At 39.9% G+C, this 17,655-nt stretch overlaps 1 protein-coding gene across 1 annotated transcript in view; it reads right to left on the bottom strand.

Annotated features, from left to right (window-relative positions):
• DHX32 (DEAH-box helicase 32 (putative)) overlaps window positions 1-17,655 on the bottom strand; it is a 22,499-nt gene extending 4,844 nt beyond the window's left edge. Inside the window, exons 1-7 of the mRNA XM_027726456.2 lie at window positions 16,899-17,655; window positions 14,136-14,329; window positions 12,007-12,379; window positions 11,546-11,791; window positions 9,292-9,391; window positions 9,018-9,176; window positions 595-786 (exon numbers count right to left, since the gene is read on the bottom strand). Of these exons, the coding sequence (XP_027582257.2) occupies window positions 595-786; window positions 9,018-9,176; window positions 9,292-9,391; window positions 11,546-11,791; window positions 12,007-12,379; window positions 14,136-14,329; window positions 16,899-17,168 (1,534 nt within the window). The 5' untranslated portion in view covers window positions 17,169-17,655. The remainder of the gene's footprint in view (window positions 1-594; window positions 787-9,017; window positions 9,177-9,291; window positions 9,392-11,545; window positions 11,792-12,006; window positions 12,380-14,135; window positions 14,330-16,898) is intronic.

Here is a 17,655-nt window from a genome sequence, read left to right as displayed (position 1 = left end):
AGTTGTGCCTGTGCTCAGTCTTTTACATTTTTTACATGTACTTAAAAATTTTATCACAAGTTTAGGGCCACTGTTAAAAATCAACCCAGCTTGGGCATAAAGTTGGAGAACAATTAATATATGGAGAACAATTAATGCAGCTTGATATCCTGTGGGTTTATGTCCTTTCTACCTGAGAGTCCGAAGTTATGTTGGTTTTATAACATACTTGAAGTAGAGAGACAAGTTCACAAAGTAATTCTTTGTAGGTCAACAGTTCAATATTGTTTATAATCAGAAATTCCCCTAACTTTGTCTGTAACAAATGTAGATTAATATGGGATAAGAAAGTTAATTTTGACGGGATGTTTTGAAGGCAAAAGACTGGAAGCCCAGTCAGGCAGCTGAAGCATGGAAATGGAATGCTTCTTATGGAGTCATTACTTATATTTCATTGCACACCAAGGCAAGACTTAAAACAGCCAAAGATTTTAATGTATTTGTAATAAGCAGGATGAGAACAACAAAAATTTGCTTTTGTGGATAGACTTGGAAAGAAAGCACATGGATTTGGCAGGTGGCACAAGCCAAGCAGTAAGACATGATTTCTGGTACCTGTTACCATGGCTGCGATGGTGAGCATTTCATCCACACACTCAAATTCACACGAGGCCAGGAGGGACTTGGACAATTGTGGGTCCAGGGGAAATTCTGACATAATAATTCCAAATTCAGAAAGGTTTCCATCGTTATCCAAGGCTGCCAGGTAATCCAGATCTTCCAAAGCCTGCATCAGGCTTTCAGGAGCTGAGAAAGAGGACAGAGAATTCCAGTTCTTGAGAATGGCTACTTAAAAATGAATGAATGCTCATTATAGTATTTCAGTTTTATATTTCCTGTGTAAAAATGATAAAAGTCAAATTCTTTTATTTGACGATAAGTAAGAAGAAAAAGTAATAGATGAACGGAAGGCTGAGAAGAGTCTGGAGGAAGAAATTAAGAGGTAACACTCAGAGAGCTGTAGATAACTTGGTTGATAATTTTCATGTTGGAACAGTTTTTGTCAAAAGCCCAGACACAATGCTAAATAGTTTATTGCCCCCAGACTGTGTCAAAACTCCTTCCACTATTGGCAGCCTTCAGGTGTTTTCTTGGGTGCATGTTTGTTCTTTTTAAAGAGGGGTGGTCTCATTTGAGGGGTGCTGAGGGATACAGAACAGCTCTAGGAAAGAGCTTTTTAAACAGAAGACAAACAGTTACAGAAATTGTAACTATCTTATTCTTACAGGTATTTGGAGTTGGTTGCCTTTTTGTTTAATTTTTAATTTTTTTATGTAGTTTCTCATGGTGTCAGAAGAAAAATGGGAATGTAATAAAAGAAAATGTATCTCTAGCAACTGGCTGGGCTTTCTCACTCCACAAAATTAACTGTTCAATTTTCTCTTATTGGAGGCTATAACTTCCTTACAACCTCCATAGGTAGAAGTGAGAACAGTGAGGTGAAAACATAATGAAAATATAGGAAGATGTCCTGAAAGGACAGGATTGAGCAAATCAATACTTAAAATTAGAACTTGAGCAGGTCTGTAGGAAATCTGATGATGATGAAAGTAGGTCCCTGTGGCCAAACGAGCAAAGAGCTTCATGTGCATGCTGGCTCCAGTCCTGGGGCTGGAGAGAGGGAACCTGAAGGCTGGGTAGAAGCTGTCAAGCCTACTCTCCAAAAAGTCGTTGCTAGAGAATGAAAGACATTGGGGGAAATTTGGGAGCTTTTGAAGTGTGAAGGTTCTTTCCTCCCATCTCTTTTCAAAGGTAGATTTCTACCCCAGGTGTTACTGCAATGGTCAATGTGTTTTATGAGTACCAGCTCATCTGTATCCATAACTGCCCTCTGGTCACTGCAGCAACTCCCTCCTTATGCCAGTTTTAGGAACTGCTTGATGTATCCTCAGTTTTATGGATAACAAGTTCAATTCTAGTCCCCTTGAAGCTGGTGGCAAAAATTCCACTGCAGCAGGACTTGGCCTCATCCCCAGCCCTAGAAGTTAATGAGTGCTCTGGCAATTTGTCAGCCCTCTATGGGCTGCTGGCAGTTTGCATATTAATGTGAAAAAAACCTCAAAATAAAATAACCAAGCCCTAGTCACAGCTGCCCACCCAGGCAGGGGGTGTATTTGGACTTGTGTCTTCATTAGGTGACTAGAAGTAATTTCTTGCATTTGTTGGGAATGGGAATGTCTCTTGGCAGGCCACTTCTGATCACCGAGGTTAAAAGCAAAGCAAGGCTGTAATTAGCTGGTGGGTCCCATTTCTCCATAACACCACAGCTGCAAGAAGATCTTAAGAGGAGTTTTTTACTTCACTGGCAGTGAACTTTTAGTTTGTTGCCATCTCTCTGTAATTAACTACTTATAATCAAGTAAGGAAAAAATGTAAGATGGGAGGCAAACAAGCACCTGTTGTTTTTAACCTTTTTCTGTTGCTAATGTCTGAAGGGAAAAAAAAAATGATTTGTTATTTCCCCTTACGTGAGTTTTTATACAACTTCTCCAGTATGTAAATCTTCCAGTGTTGTGGCTTCACTTTAAAACACCCAGTTTTCAGACAAATTCTCAGGTGTCTGTAAATTCTTGTTAAAACTGTGGACCTGCTTCACTCAGAATTCCTACTTCTGCCTTTACAACATGAGGGCTTTCTGTCTAGAGAGAACTTTTATTGCCAGGTGTATGAGGTTTAATGGGATAAAAGATGAGCCCTTACAAAAGCTGAAGCATCTGAGAAGAAAATACTTAGGGGTTTTAAAGAAATGAAAAGTAACAGCTGATGATGACTAAGAGTCAGTGACAGGAAATAAATATCAGTGGCTGAAAATACAGGGAGAGTAGAATGGTCATTCAGATACATGGTAATTACCAGGGAATCATGGAAAGCTAATTTCCAGAAATCAACAAAATAGTTTGTGCTAGAACTTACAAAATATATGGTTATATGGCAGCCAATTTCGATCTCCTGATGGCATCAGTAGTTTGCATTTTTATGCCCTAGAGTTAGTTGTCTTGAGATTTATAAGCACAAATTACTTCCCTGTCTTGCTACGAGTGTTCTGAAAATAGAAAAAGAAGACTCCTGGAGTTTTATTGCTCTAGAAAGGACAAGATAGTAAAGGATTAGAGCAGGTGAAGGAACAGTAAAAAATAAAAAATACAGAGTAGGGCTTTCAGATATGGGGCTGCATTTTGAGACACAAAATCAGTAAAAAATCAGTGTAAGAACAGTAAGTGCTCACTGGAGAGTTTTTTTATGGTGTGATCCTATTTAAATAAAAACTGTGACAAACCAAAAGTAGTGGAGATGTTTAGATATGGAAACCCCTTCTTTAAAGAAGAGTTGTGCATTGTCTTACAATTATTTCTAGCCAGCAAATGTCATTATTTTTAGGGGTTTATGCCAACTCCAGTCACTGCTGAACCACAAAGCTTTGTGGCTCCACCGCTGCTTTCACAGAGTTAAAAAGAAGCTCTCAAGATGTGTCCTGTGCTTTCACCAAGAAACTGTCACATCCCTGGAATTTGAAAAGGTATTTCCTAATCTGATATTGTCTTTCCCTTGTCTGTGTTCTTTGGCTGCTCAAGACTGGGTTGCTCTGGGCTTGTTTCAGGAACTCTGACCAGTTTTATAGAAATGCATACCCTGCTCTTGATCATTCTTAGGCTTAGGAAAGCAAATATAAAATTAATTGTCATTGTTAGCACTGAACTCATTTATCTGAGAGTCTCAAACTACTTAAAATGATATTCTTTGTTTCAGTTTTTTGTAACTTTGACATGAACAAGTAAATTATGTCTCTGAAGATAGCTGCACCTGTAGTCTTTTCAGTGTCACATCCCACATGGCTGAAATTAAGTGCTCGAGGTGTGACCAGATAGTATTATTATTGTTGCATAAGGAACAAGTGATTTAGGGATTTGGTCAAAGTTCAAAAATAAGTGAATATTAGAGACAGGAAACTTAAATTTCAAAATTTTTAATAGTCCACTTAGGATCCACAGCTCCTATGTTCTTTCTACTCTGTGCAAACACTGAGTAAGTAAAATATCTTTTTCTTGGTAGAGCTTTTCTTTCCATGGAAATAACTGTTGTAAAGTTAGAGCTGACATGAATGTCAGGTGAAGGGATGTTGTCTTTAAAGAGCTGATTCACTGCCTGGCAAACAGCAAGTTTTCCAGCTCCTGTTGGGCTGAGCAACAGGAAGAACTGCCAAAGTAATTACTGCAGGGAGAACAGTTCTGGGGAATGCTGCTACTGTTTTTTAGCATTGCTCCTTGGATAGCAAACTGAAGATATGGAGAAATCTAGTGCCAACTTTCCTCAAATCATGGAAAGGCTTTTCTTCTCCAAGCACAGGCTTCTGTGTGCAGATTCCATCCTGATTCTCTTTTTTCCCCTGTAACCGAGGGAGGATTTTTCATGAGTCTGTCTTGCTCTGAAGCCACTAGTTCTATAACTATTATTTTGAAATTATAGTTGATCATTAAACATTGCTTTTCCAAACTCACACTTTGCAGTCTTTCCATTCCCCCTTACGCTGCTTCATCCCTCCAGTGAGGCTGGTCATGGTCCCTGCTGTGTTTTCTGCCAGGAGGGACAGGCAAGGCAGAGCCTGACCTGCACTTTCCTGACAGCATACACTGAATAATATCTGCACACCAGGGATAGCACTGACTGCTTAGCAACATTTGTTTTCTGTCTGCTCTGTGTCACCCTCAGAGCACCTACATGACTGTGCAACATGTATATCCATAAAGAGAATCATTTAAATAATATTATATATCATTACTGCCCTCCCTTCTTCTCATTTTTCGTCTTAGATTCCCAGATTGGTTTGGGTTGTGAGGGACATTCAGGCCCATCTCATTCCATCCCCTGCCATGGGCAGGGACACCTTCCACTGTCCCAGGTTGCTCCAAGCCCCATCCAACCTGGCCTTGGACACTTCCAGGGATCCAGGGGCAGCCGCAGCTTCTCTGGGCAATTTTGGGATGCCCTTTGTGATACAAGCTCTAAGGAATTGGCTACTTTCAGTGGGGTGTAGGCTCAGTTATTAGACTGTATTTACTGCCCTGACCCTTGTTCCTGCTGCCAAGGGACAGGTTGTCCTTCCTTTCTTTGTTTGCTGTCTGGTCCTTACCTCCTCCAATTCCTTTTATCCTTTTCCACTGATTTGTACAGCACAGACCATGACCTATGTGGCCATGTCTATGCTATCAGAAAGCTTTTCATTAGGAGACATAACACTAAACTGATGAAATTCAGAAATCAAACCATCAAAGAATTAACAAGTAAACTTGAAATACTAAATCTGCCATGAAGTGGTCTCTGTTGAGCAGACCTTACATGGTACATTGAGTTTCTGTCTTTGACAGTCTGTTTCTACTGAAAATATAAGCAAACAGTTTTCTTTCCTGGAACAATTTGAAATTATACACATTTATGCAACTTTTGTTATGATGGATTTTCTAGAAATATATTCTTGGTGGGGTTGTAATAGCGCAGCTGTCAAATTTCATGGTCTCCATGACCATCAACAAATACTTTATTCTGAAAGTTGTTTATGGTAATTGTGAATGAATGCAGAATCTGCAAACTGCTTCCACCTTGATTTCTTACAGAAATTTTACACGGCTTCATCTTTATACTGATTTGCATAGTTTAAATGAGGATTTTCCAGTGATTTACAAAAACACATAACGCTGCTGCAATCCATGGGACTGGAATTCTTTTGTCCCATTATAAAACACAGTAAAATCTATCTGATTAGCTGATGCAAATGTAAACACATCCCTGTTATAGTGGCACAGGAATTCCAGTAATGCACTTCAGAGCTGCAGTGCCAGATACATTTTCATATGGCTCATGAATCCTAAAAAGGGTAACAAGCTGCATTAGCTGCTCTCGATTATGGCATGAATTAAATGCAGCAGCTGTAAGCCTGACATGTTTGTTGCTTTCATAATGCAGTAATGAGTCAGAGTTAATCCCAGCTTTTATTTTTCCTCAAAGAGCAGAGGAAAAAATACCCTTGTGCACATTGTTGCTGAGCAGAAATAAAATGTTTTACTGATGTAATTTTTACTTCTTATCTGCTGTATGTTCTCTCCTTCACGTGCAGGAAATGGACTGTGAAGTACTTGGAATTCTTGCTATGAATGTCAGTGTCCTTCTGATTAGTTTATTCACCAGTTCCTGTCCATACCTTACTCATCTCAGTGAAAACATTGTTTTGTTTAGGAGAAGTTCGGCATGGATTAAAAAAAAACCCCAAGCCTCCATCTGTTCCTTTGCAAAGGAAAGGTGAGAATGTGAGTTGGGCAGAAAGGGTCCAGAGGAAAACCTGTGGCACATGGGAGATGCTGTCGTGTCTTTACTCCCTTTCTTGAAGGGAAATCAAGTCCAAGGTGAAGAGACATGGAATAGTCAAACTCGTGGCAGGGAATTGAAACTAGATGATGTTTAAGGTCCCTTCCAACCCAAAACCATTCTGTGATTCTATGATTCTATGATAGATAATGAAGCCTTTTCGGGAAGGTAAAATCTCCTGCTCAGGAGAGGACACTTTCCGTCTCTGAGAGCTCTTCTCTTTGCCTCCTCTGCATCACTGTCCTGCAGCACATAACCCAGAGAAGGTGTAACATCTATTTGACCTTATAACTAGCAATAAAAACCTTCAGAGCTCCCTTGTAACTGGGTACCAGTGATATTTGGAGCTGGGCAGCAGGGGCTCCATGGTGTGATTTTAGGGTCAGTCTATTTTATATATTTATATATATCTATTTGTATAATTGTGCTGGATTTTAACTACTGGAGATCAGTGTAGCATTGAGTATCTGTGGCTGGTTGGGTCTATCTTGGCACAGAATGAGAAAACTTAGGCTTTCACAAGCTGGGATCATTGACCCAAAGCTCTTGTGAAGATGAAGGACCCAAATTCCATCCCTGGAAGTGTCCAAGGCCAGGCTGGACAGGGCTTGGAGCAACCTGGGCTAGTGGAAGGTGTCCCTGCCCATGGTAGGGGGTGGAATTGGATGATCTTTAAGGTCCCTTCCAACTCAAACCATTCTGGGGTTTATGTGCTTGAAAGCCTGACGTGTGTTTTGAGTTCTGTAAGTTGGTCTAATACAATAACTGACTCCCCTTACAAATTCCTTCCTTCAGTGTTCCTGTTCCTTTCAGACAAATGTGTTTCACAGCAGGTCCTTCAGACTGTGTTCTGATCACGTCAGGTTTACAGGGGGGATTGTGGTGGGGGATCAGTTTAAGTACCAGTAGGAGAAAAGTTCATTGCCTGCTCTAAAGTGGAGAGAAAGCCAATGTGTGACCTATCCTAGGATAAGTGAAGAGCTGTACTAGACCATTACAGCTCTGTCTCAAATATTTAATTGTGTGTGGCCTAAGATGGGAAGGAGACCAGGAAATGGTGCAGACTTTCTCATCTCCTGCCTGGGGACCCCTACAGAGTTTGTGGGATTTTTCCTTTGTTCAAACAGTTTGTCTGACATTCCTCACACTGTTTCAGTAATTCCTAAAACTATTCAATACTCGACCTCACACTTTTGGGCTAGTTAGCACAAACTTTTTCATATTTAAAGTCCATCCAAGTAAAGCTCATGCATTCACCAAATGCTTTCATGATTTGTACTCATCAACACAATGCTTTTCTTCAGCTGCATTATCCAAAATACAGCCAAAACTTACAATCCCTACATCTGTGAAATCCTTAAACGCCTCTAGCATTTCATTTTCTCTGAATGTCTTCTCCACTGTGTCTTTAAATCCCAAAATGTGAATGCTTTTCCTGGTATAATTTTACTAATTTGTTCTACAGTTCGAGAACAACTTTCTTCGTATCCAGTAAAAAAACTTACATGTTTTAGTATATTTTTTTGTAGTAAAATACAGTTTAAATTTGGGTGGAAGACAGCTGTATTCCATAAGCATTTTCCATGCAGGTTTCCTAGATTCAACACAGGAGGTGACACTCACAAGGACAAAATACTTTGATTAGCATCAGCTTTTGCACAGACTGGCAATGTTTTCTCATATGTCTTTTAGGCATGTTTCTGCTAAATAGGCAAACAAGAGAAAAGTAGAATACATTCTTCTTAAAAATTCCACTTCCAATCTATTGCAACACCCAATAGTGGGAATTAAACTCTCTATTGTTGATTAATTGCAGTGCACAACATGTAGAAGACAAGTGATTGTTTCAAATTCATGTGTGTCCAAGAGGAAAGGCAGGATAATATAAGAATTATTCCTATTTGGACTGGAAAATTATCTGGAATTAAGCCATTATCCACCCCAGACCAATGAAAACAGTGCTATTTCCTTCACTTTAATGGGTTTCAAATCAACAACAGGATTTGCTGGGTGTTTTGATAGGCCAGAACAGAGAATGCTCTTCTATAGAAAAAGTCCTAAATTATGAAGTCAGGAGAAAAAAAAGCAACTTCCTTCACACGCTTACATCAAAATTCAGTGTATTCCCTGTCTAGCACTGCAAGTTTATTTGGGTTTATTTTATAAAGAATATTGTCCTTAAGTAACAGTTCATTGTAAATTTGAGGTGGGAGATGCTGGAGGATAAGAAGGAAGCTCATTTCCTCCACATATATCCCCCAGGTAACAACAGTACTTTATTTGGGTTGTAAACTTTTGATTAAAGGGATCTATTTTGTTGGATATCTGTACAATGGGACACACATTTTCTTTGTGGGTTCCGGGAAAATAATATGAAACTTAGATGAGAAGATATTTGGAATATTGATTTTTTTTTTTCACTCCAATTCCATTCAGATACTTTATGGTATTTTTTCAAGTGCAGCTATTGAATTGGGAACTGTAGTAGCAGGTAAAAGCAGAGTAATATTATTGCAAGTACTTAAATAAAAAACTATACTGTGAGTAACAGGGCAAAACTAATATTTAAATACCTTCAAAAATAATAACAAAAAGATGAAAAATTGGAGCATCTCCCTTACCTGGGCTGCTTATGAAGTCACAGTGTGCAAAGCCAGCAATGTCCATCCTCTTCAGGAAGAGCACCAGGCTGGTTAGGTTGGATTCCTGCACTTTGGCTGGGACATGTGGTTTCATTTCTTTGTCTGCAAATTCCTCAGGATACAAACAGAAAAGTTTGCCTGGAAGAGATTTCGGGAAAAATTACCTTTTTTTAATTTTTTTTCCCTCGCATTGCAGTTTGATTCTATTAATAATTTGAGCTAATGGATGTAAATGTTGAGCTGATAATTCTACCTGATGGAGACATGCCCAGAATTTGTTTATGCATCTCTGCTTGACTTTTGCTGATAGGCTGGGTTAGAACAGAGTCTGCTCTGATTCTAGGATTGTACACCTTTAAATGAAAGAGATATTAAGCATCAGATAAGTACAAGAAGGCTACAAAGATATTAATGGTCTTTATTGAATTCTTCTCTAGGTCATTTTACAGAAAGTGTCGTAACAGTTTCATTTCTTTTTATGTCACCAGCTTGGAAGTGAGAGTAGTCAGCACTGACAAAATGAGAGTTTTGCAGTAACTCCAAATGTGCTCTAAGATAAATGTCTTTTTTCTGAAGAAATGCACCTTACTAAAGCAGAAAATGGTGTCATCTAGAAAAGCATCAAAAAAGTTATTTATTTCTTCCAATAACAGTCTAATAACATTTTGTTCCATAACTCCAGATTTTTGTCTTAACACTGAGATCTGACAATTCAGTACAGGAGACAGCAGCTGTATTAAAGATGTACAATGGCCTGTTTCTTTTTTTTTCTTAATTATACTTTATTTTGATTAAACTGAGGAGCTGATTCACTCTCTGTTCTGGCCACCAATGACGTCCATAACCCCCACAGTGTTCAGCAAGACATAAAAGGGCTGTTTGGATAAGGCAACTTTTTAATCATGACATCTGAAATATCTTTGTCTCCCATAAGCAGGGTCTTATTAAAAAAAAAAAAAAGTATCCTTCAGTGCAGGGGACAAATTTTTTTCCTCCAGGTAAATATCCCAGCTGTAAGACTTAGGTGGGATTTTGTTTTGCACTAAACTTTCCCTGTTCTCTCGATATTCATCTGACTTTCAGCCACACGGGTTGGATGTGTTTGAATTGCTGAGGGACGAATGTTACAGGACTAAACTACAGCTGTTAGGACAAAATAATTGAATTAAAGGTAAAAATGTCATAACCAGTAGAGGTGTTTTGATGGCTGTCAGGACTGCTGGAACTGGTTTGTTCCCATTGCTTCGTATTTTAGATTCACAGAAGTCTGGAAGCACTGAATTTTACTTTGGGCTTCAGGTTAACTATGGAAATGAGATTCATTTTTGGCACCCAAAAACCCTGGAGTTTTAGAAATAAGTTGGCTTATCATGGTCTAATTGAAAACTGCTTTTAGGCTCTTCTTTCTTGCACACCAAAGTAGGACTTTTTTTTAGCTTGACTGGAGTATGACTTAGTTTATAACCCCCATATAAGAACCTTAAAAATGACAGGTTTTTGCAATGAAAATGAAAGGTCCTGGTAGTTCACAGGCTTCTCTCTCAGAGCTAATCAGGATTATTGACCCTGCTCCAAGATTTTAGGAATGCTTGACTTCAATTTTGGTTCTTCCACCTTGTATTATAGAAAGCAATTGTATTATATTGTTTCTTTTGCCTACTACTGCAATATTTATTTTGACTAGGAGGCCATGTGGGATGGTTACAAAGTCTGTAGTAGTGCAGCTTTCAAACTCATGTGTAATGACATGTTCCTGCATAGTTACTCATTCTGTAGTTCATCAGTTTTGTATGAATGAAAGAAATGAGATTTTTTTTTGTAGCTGCACTAGCCCTTCCCAGGGTGGGAAACAAGAACTGAGGACATATTTAGAATAAACTGTAAAAGTTCAAAGGTTGATTAGATAAATTGCAGCATTTTGAGGTGCTTGGATGGTAACACACATCCAGAAGGAGCACAAGCAGCTTTAAAAAGGAGAGTTTCCCTGTGTGAGCATCCCGTGGTGTTACATGGTTATGGCACTACATGGATTATTAACTCATTAAACAAAGAATGAGATTGATCTACCAAATCAGGAAATCTCCCAGTAGGTACCCAAGAACTGATTGTATTTTGTTTTAACTATAAGATACTGAAGACATAGTTAGGACCAAAACTAAAGTGAGATACGTGACCTGTCTTTGGTTTGGTGCTCAAATGAGTGGCAGTTTCATCTGGATGTGTTAATCTGGCTTCAGAAACTTGAAATTTTTGGTTTCTGACTGAATTTAGGAAGTAATTGGGACTTCTTTCTTGGTTTTCACATGAGCTATCCATGAAAGTTATGTAGATTTTATTAATTTGTATCTTAAAAATACGACAGAACCTGATTTATGACAGAAAAGAAAAATATACGGTCCTCTTGTGAGCATTTTCATCAATCTGAGCTGCACATTTCCCTTTCCCCCACCCTGAAAAGGCCCCTCTGCACAGTTCCTTTGTGACAGACTCTGATTAGCTTTACTGACCTTTCTTCTTTCAACACCGACATCGATGACGAAGGTCACGTTTTTAATCCAAATCAAAGATTGTCCAAAGCTTGTGGTGAGCAGCACTTTCCTCCTGTATTTTTTGCAGCATTTCTGTTTGTCTGGCGTTGGTTTGGGAATTGGGTCTTGCTTTGTGGGGTATAAGGGGATGGGGATGAGTTCGCCAAGGTCAGGGTTTAAATTAGGCTGCTCCTGTCTGATCATTTGATAAGCTTTTTCAATTTCCTGTAATCAAGAGAAATGCATTTTTCCTCATGAAACGATTATGTTCTTACTCGAATTGCAATACATGAAATTATCAAAGTATTCACAAACCCCCCTGCTTTACCTTAAGTATTATATTTAAGAAGATACAAGTATTTTACAGGTCTTAGGCACTGGCAATAAGATATTTATAGGCCATCTAAACACAGAAATAATAGAGTAGGTCAATCCCTTACCTGTTCACATGCCAGGAAGATCACAATGTTCCCCTTCTCCTTGGTGTGGTGGATCTCGAGGAGCAGCCTCAGGGCAGCCCCAAAGAGGTCCCTGTGGGTGGAGCAGGAATACACGACCTCGGCGTGGTGCTTCATCTCCACCCGGATGACGGGAATGCTGCCACAGTAATCCTGCAGAGTGCTGCACATGTGGGGGGCAGTGAGGACCACCAGCCTCAGCTCTGGCCTTGCAGTCAGCACATCTTTGAGAAGGCCAAGCAATGCATCTGTTGCAACAGTCCTTTCATGCACATCGTCCAGGATAATAACCCCATAATAGCTCAGGAGGGGCGTGGACATCATTTCCCTCTGCAGCATATCATCTGTACAGTATCTGCAACACAGAAACAGAAAACTCTGCAAAGTGGCTTGGAATATTCAGTCAGGGGCTTGGGGACAGCTTGGTTCTTTCTGTTCTAACAAGAAAGATTTCATAAGGCACAGTCTCAGCTCCATGCTTTAATCCTTCTTTAAGTAGCTACACACTCGGTGAGATTCAATGGCACTCAGTGGCACTGTGGTTGAAAGGATACTCCAGGCAAAAGAAGAAATACTTCTGCCCTAAAATCATGACTTGTGTTGCCTTTTATCTTCCAAACTATCTAAGCATATTATACACCACAAACAATTCCTGAGCTTGGAACTAATACTTTCAGAGGAGGAAAAGAAGGAGCACGTGAGGCAGTGCCAGAACCAAGATGAGAGATTAATTCATACCCTCACTTTTGTCCCTGTTATTCCTGCTCCTGAAATTCTTTTTAAAGGATGTTATTTTTTTGTTGTGTTGCTCAGCAGGACTTTGAAATTTTGAACCAGGTTTCGATGTGTGAGAGGACAGGATTCATCTCCCTTTCCCAGCTGGAGCAGCTGCAGGAAGTTGTGCTGCTGGATGAGGTTTACAGCATTCTCTGTGAAAAGAGAAAGGATGTGCAAAAGGCAGAGTGGCTGAAATTGATTTTCAGAAGGGGTGAGTATCCTCTTCCCCAGTGGAAATTGGTGGCTGGGAAAAAGGCTTGTGATCTAGTTTTGTGCCTGCCATGTTAAGGAACCAGAGAAAATAACTCTCCTAAGTTTCTGGGAGGCTCAAAAGCTGAATCCCTGTGCTGCTGGTGTCACCTGCCTATAGTTAATACATTAAATGCATTTCTTATCTCTTAAATATCCTCCCAAATACTTTCTTCTCTTGTTACTGAATGTACCCTCATCTAGCCATGATTTTGGATGGCTTTTGAATTCCAGCTTTACTTTGAGACAGATTATCCCACGTTCTCTTATGATAATGAACATTCCTGTCCTGGAAAATAGAGGAGACAAAAGTAGAGAAAAAAAAAGGAAGTCACTGAGGTGCTTGATGAAGTTTTGCCCACTTAAATCTCTACTATGATTTTTAGCACCTTCAAACCCATTACTGCTTCTTGATTGATCACAAATCTGCATTTTAAAGTATTATACATAGCTGTATAAAGCAGTGTTGGGTTTCTTTGTTTTCAAGAGCTAAGAACTGCAGAGCTTCAGCTGCAAACTTTTGCACTTGCAAGGAGCTGTGAGCTACACATTAATCACAAAATCACAGAATGTGCTGAGTTGGAAGGGACCCACAAGAATCATGGAGTCCAACCCTTAGCATCAGGACCATCTGCAAGAGTCACACCATGTGCCTGAGAGCATCATCCAAACACTCCTTGAGCTCTGTCAGCCTTGGTGCTGTGCCCACTGCCCTGGGGAGCCTGTTCAGTGCCCAACCACCCTCTGGGGGAAGAACTTTTTCCTGATATCCAACCTATATCTCCCCTGAAACAACTTCAGGCCATTCCCTGGGTCCTGTCCCTGGTCCCCACAGAGCAGAGATCAGTGCCTGCCCCTCCTGACGAAGTTGTAACTGCAGTGAGGTCTCCCCTCAGTCTCCTCTTCTCTAGCCGAACACACCAAGTGCCCTCAGTGTCCTCACATGGCTTCAAATCAAGGCCCATCTTTGTTGCCTCCTTTGGACACCCTCTCATGGCTTCATATCTTCCTTATACTGCGGTGCCCAAAGCTGCACACAATATTCAAGGCGAGCCTGAAGGCCTTAAAACCCCAAATGCACCGACCTCAGGATAGTTTCTGGCGTGCAGCAGCTTTCAAAAGGGATGAGATACCCCACTTCATGGCCAAGGTTGACATCCATCTCATCAGCCACACGCAGGGCCAGCCTCACCGCCGTCTGCCCGTGCGCCTGCGCACACACCACCACGCCGTGCTGGTAGCGGGCAGACAGGCAGTGCTCGGCACACCACTGAGGGATCTGCAGGGAAACAGGGAAAAAAACCACCAGGATGTAGTGTTTAACGTGTTTAACAGAGGCTGTAATTCAGCAGCTGACAGCGTAGAACAACTGAATCAACGCGAGCACCCGCTGAGCTCGCTCGGAAATCGTCTGCCCTGATAGATGTCAGCGCTTGGAATCTCGTAAGTGCTCAACAGGAATGAGGAGGTTTACCTGGGAATTTCTCAACTGGACTCAGATTAGTTTGAATATATTGCAGAAGGGACAGATTTGGCCTCCAGGGAGGAGGTGGCACCAGCAGTGTCGTAATAAGGACCTGGTGGTGGATCCAGCGTGGTTAGAGCAGTTGTTGTCAGGGGCTGCTGACAGGAATAAACCTGCTCGTGTTGTATCATATCCATAGAAACACGTCCCACAACGAACAGGACTTTAAACTGACAAATGCCACAGTAAATATATGTAATTTCAGATGAATTACTCTGCAAACAGTGATCACTGAAACTTGAACTGCTCTAGCAGCTTGCACAGCAGTGCTCTAATTTATAGATTTACATAAAATCAACGCTGGAAAATATTCATGTGTTATTGTCATGAGAAAGTACAATTGCATTATAAATATTATTTTAGTGAAAGTATTAGATTTCAAATCCTTTACTTAATCAACATATAAAATCAGGTGCATCAGCCATAAATAATTTATTCGGTATAGTTATATATGTATTTCTAAAAATGTTTAAAAACCAACCAGCAACGTGTTACATCTTATTCAATTTGTTTAAGGACAATTTAAAAGCTAACATTTCTTACCAAGTAGTTTATTATTATACAAAGTTTGCTGTGTATAAATTACAGTCAGTAACAAGAAAGACTGCTCTCCAAAAGCCATTCCAGGCACCAGGTGGGTGTGTGTCACTTTTATAGGAACATAGGAATTTTCAGTGGGAAGTGTGATGTCTCTAGTTCAATATGTGATCTCCAGCAGTGTCCAGCATCAAAGTCTCTGGCAGGTATGAGATGCCCTTCAACAGCAATTATCCCACAGCTTTACCTGCAGGAAAGTTTTCTCCTGTTCCCAATCACAAACAATAATATTGTGGCTTCTATCACTTGCTTGAAAATTCTCTGTTTACTATGGCAACAGACTGAGATTGTTATATATTGTCAGAGCAGAATTTGATAGTCCTGGTTGATGTTTGTGTGCTTAGAATCAACTGACATCTTGGCTTCAGTGATGCCTTCGCATGAGTTCTGCAAAGTAATTTTGTGCTCTTGGAAAAAGTGTTGGCTCCTGGCTGAAGGGAGGGAAACTATTAATTCTCCCTGAGAAACAACCCTACTGATTTCAATCCTTCATTCCCTGAGTACTTTTATCACCTTCATTTATGACCTGACAGCAAATCCACTGTATGTCTTTCCTGATGTAGCACTAATCAGAACGAGAACACGCTTTCCAAGTAAGAATATGCATTGAATCCAAAACAGGCATTGCAGAGTTTGCCATTTCCACTGGGGTTCAGTGTGATGATGGACAAAAAGAAGCAAAAAAAGCCAAGTTTAGTCATGATTAAGGAAAAGGCAACAAAATTCCCAAAATTAACAAAAGAATGGCCAGCCGAACGTAGAAGGAATTATTTACTGCTAAAATACTAATCCTGAGATAAGTCCTAAAGTATTTTACACTTAGTCTTGGTCTATGTGCAGATGGTGGAAATACACCTATAATTTCAGGAAGGAAAGATTTCAGCTGATACATTCTGTAATACATTTAGAAGTGTGCATTTGGTACGTTTTCATGTTGAGATGTTACATTGGGATATAAAAACAAAACAAAAATGAACAGTGAACATACTGGTGGGTACAATAATATTTTATACAGAATTTTTCTAAGGCTGTGTGTATATTTGGTTCTGGATTTTATACTGTAGCAGTTCATGCATGTGGTCTGCAGTGTTCAGAAAGGGCTTGATATTTTTAAATTTAGTATTTAATACAGAAAAGTTGTAGTTTGAGATTTTTATTAGTTGTTTATGAGCATCTGAGACAATCTGAGAAGTGTTACTCTTGAACTTATCTTACCCTGAACCCTAAAAACACCATCAACCAAGTAAAACTTGCTTGTAACAGACAAACATAAAGTATCAATTTTTGGTGAATGTTTAAAGAAAGTTGTTTAAATGTTTCATAAATTTTAAATCCATGTTTGACTGCACTGATGTTTATTCACCTCCTGTATTTCACTTTCCCTCTCTGGCCTTAATACCTCAGATTACAATAGTTGGCTGCACATTTGTTTCTGCACTGAGAACTGCTAAACTCAATACAACTGTGTGTGTTGCATCTCTTCAGAACTGGGTGCTTTTATTCTGCAATACCAGACAGTTCTCAGCATAACACATACAAGGAAAATGTAAATTTGGATATTGATGTGCCCAATACAGGGCAACAGCTGTGCATACTGAACTATTGCAAAATTATTTTTTAAGAATATATAGTATTAGTGAAATAGTTATAGCAAAAGAAAAGTGGACAACATTAAATGTTCTAAAAATAATTTTAAAAAAACCCCAACCAAGTCTGTTGTACTGACCTGGGAACTCTTGCCAGTCTTAGCATCTCCTGCCACCATCACAATTTGATTATGAAGCAAACTTTCCATGAAAGTATATTTCTCTTTCCATATTGGAAGCTCTTCTCTCTCTTTCAGAAGTTTATAATAACGGGAGGAGTAAGGCAAGCCATCAAAAGGATTAAGCTCTAAATCTTCTCCACATACAAGTATTTCCTCTTCATCACCATCACTGCTGTCAAGTAACTCTGAAAAGCAGTGATTTTCTGGAGAAAAGGCTAAAAGCTCCATTTTTCTTGCATAAATTATTCCCAGCAAAAACACATCAGTAGTGGAAGGAGTCCTTTGTGTACTGATGGATCATTCTGGCTCCCTAAACCTGAGGAAATCCATTTTTCCTTGCCCCAGGATCAGTATTTCGCAGCTCTTCGGTTTAAAAGTTCAGTCGTGGGCTCCAGCTGCCTTTGTGGTCTGCTTGTCCCACTCCAGGTGGTTTAATAACCTTGAGAAAATATATTTAAAAAATCATCCAAACTCTTCAAAGCCTCGATGATTAAACCCAAAGATGTTAAAGAGAAGCTGAGTAGCTTTTGCACTCCAGTAGCCTGTGAAGTCCCGGCGTGTTTGCTCTTGTCTGCTCCGGCTGGGCCAGGCTGGAGAATAATTGGGAAAGAGCACTCTGAGCCTGACCTTTATCGCTCCTGCTGCCGTGAATAGGAGGCTCTGGAGCACTTATTGTGATTGCAGGGATGTCATGTGGGAGGCTAATCCCGGCACA

Source organism: Pipra filicauda, unplaced genomic scaffold, assembly GCF_003945595.2.
Source record: "Pipra filicauda isolate LSUMZ 115617 unplaced genomic scaffold, ASM394559v2 scaffold395_size657635_pilon, whole genome shotgun sequence".
NCBI classification, from domain to species: Eukaryota; Metazoa; Chordata; class Aves; order Passeriformes; family Pipridae; genus Pipra; species Pipra filicauda.
The sequence above is the reverse complement of the archived record's forward strand: the minus strand, read 5'-3'. Positions and strand labels throughout refer to the sequence as shown.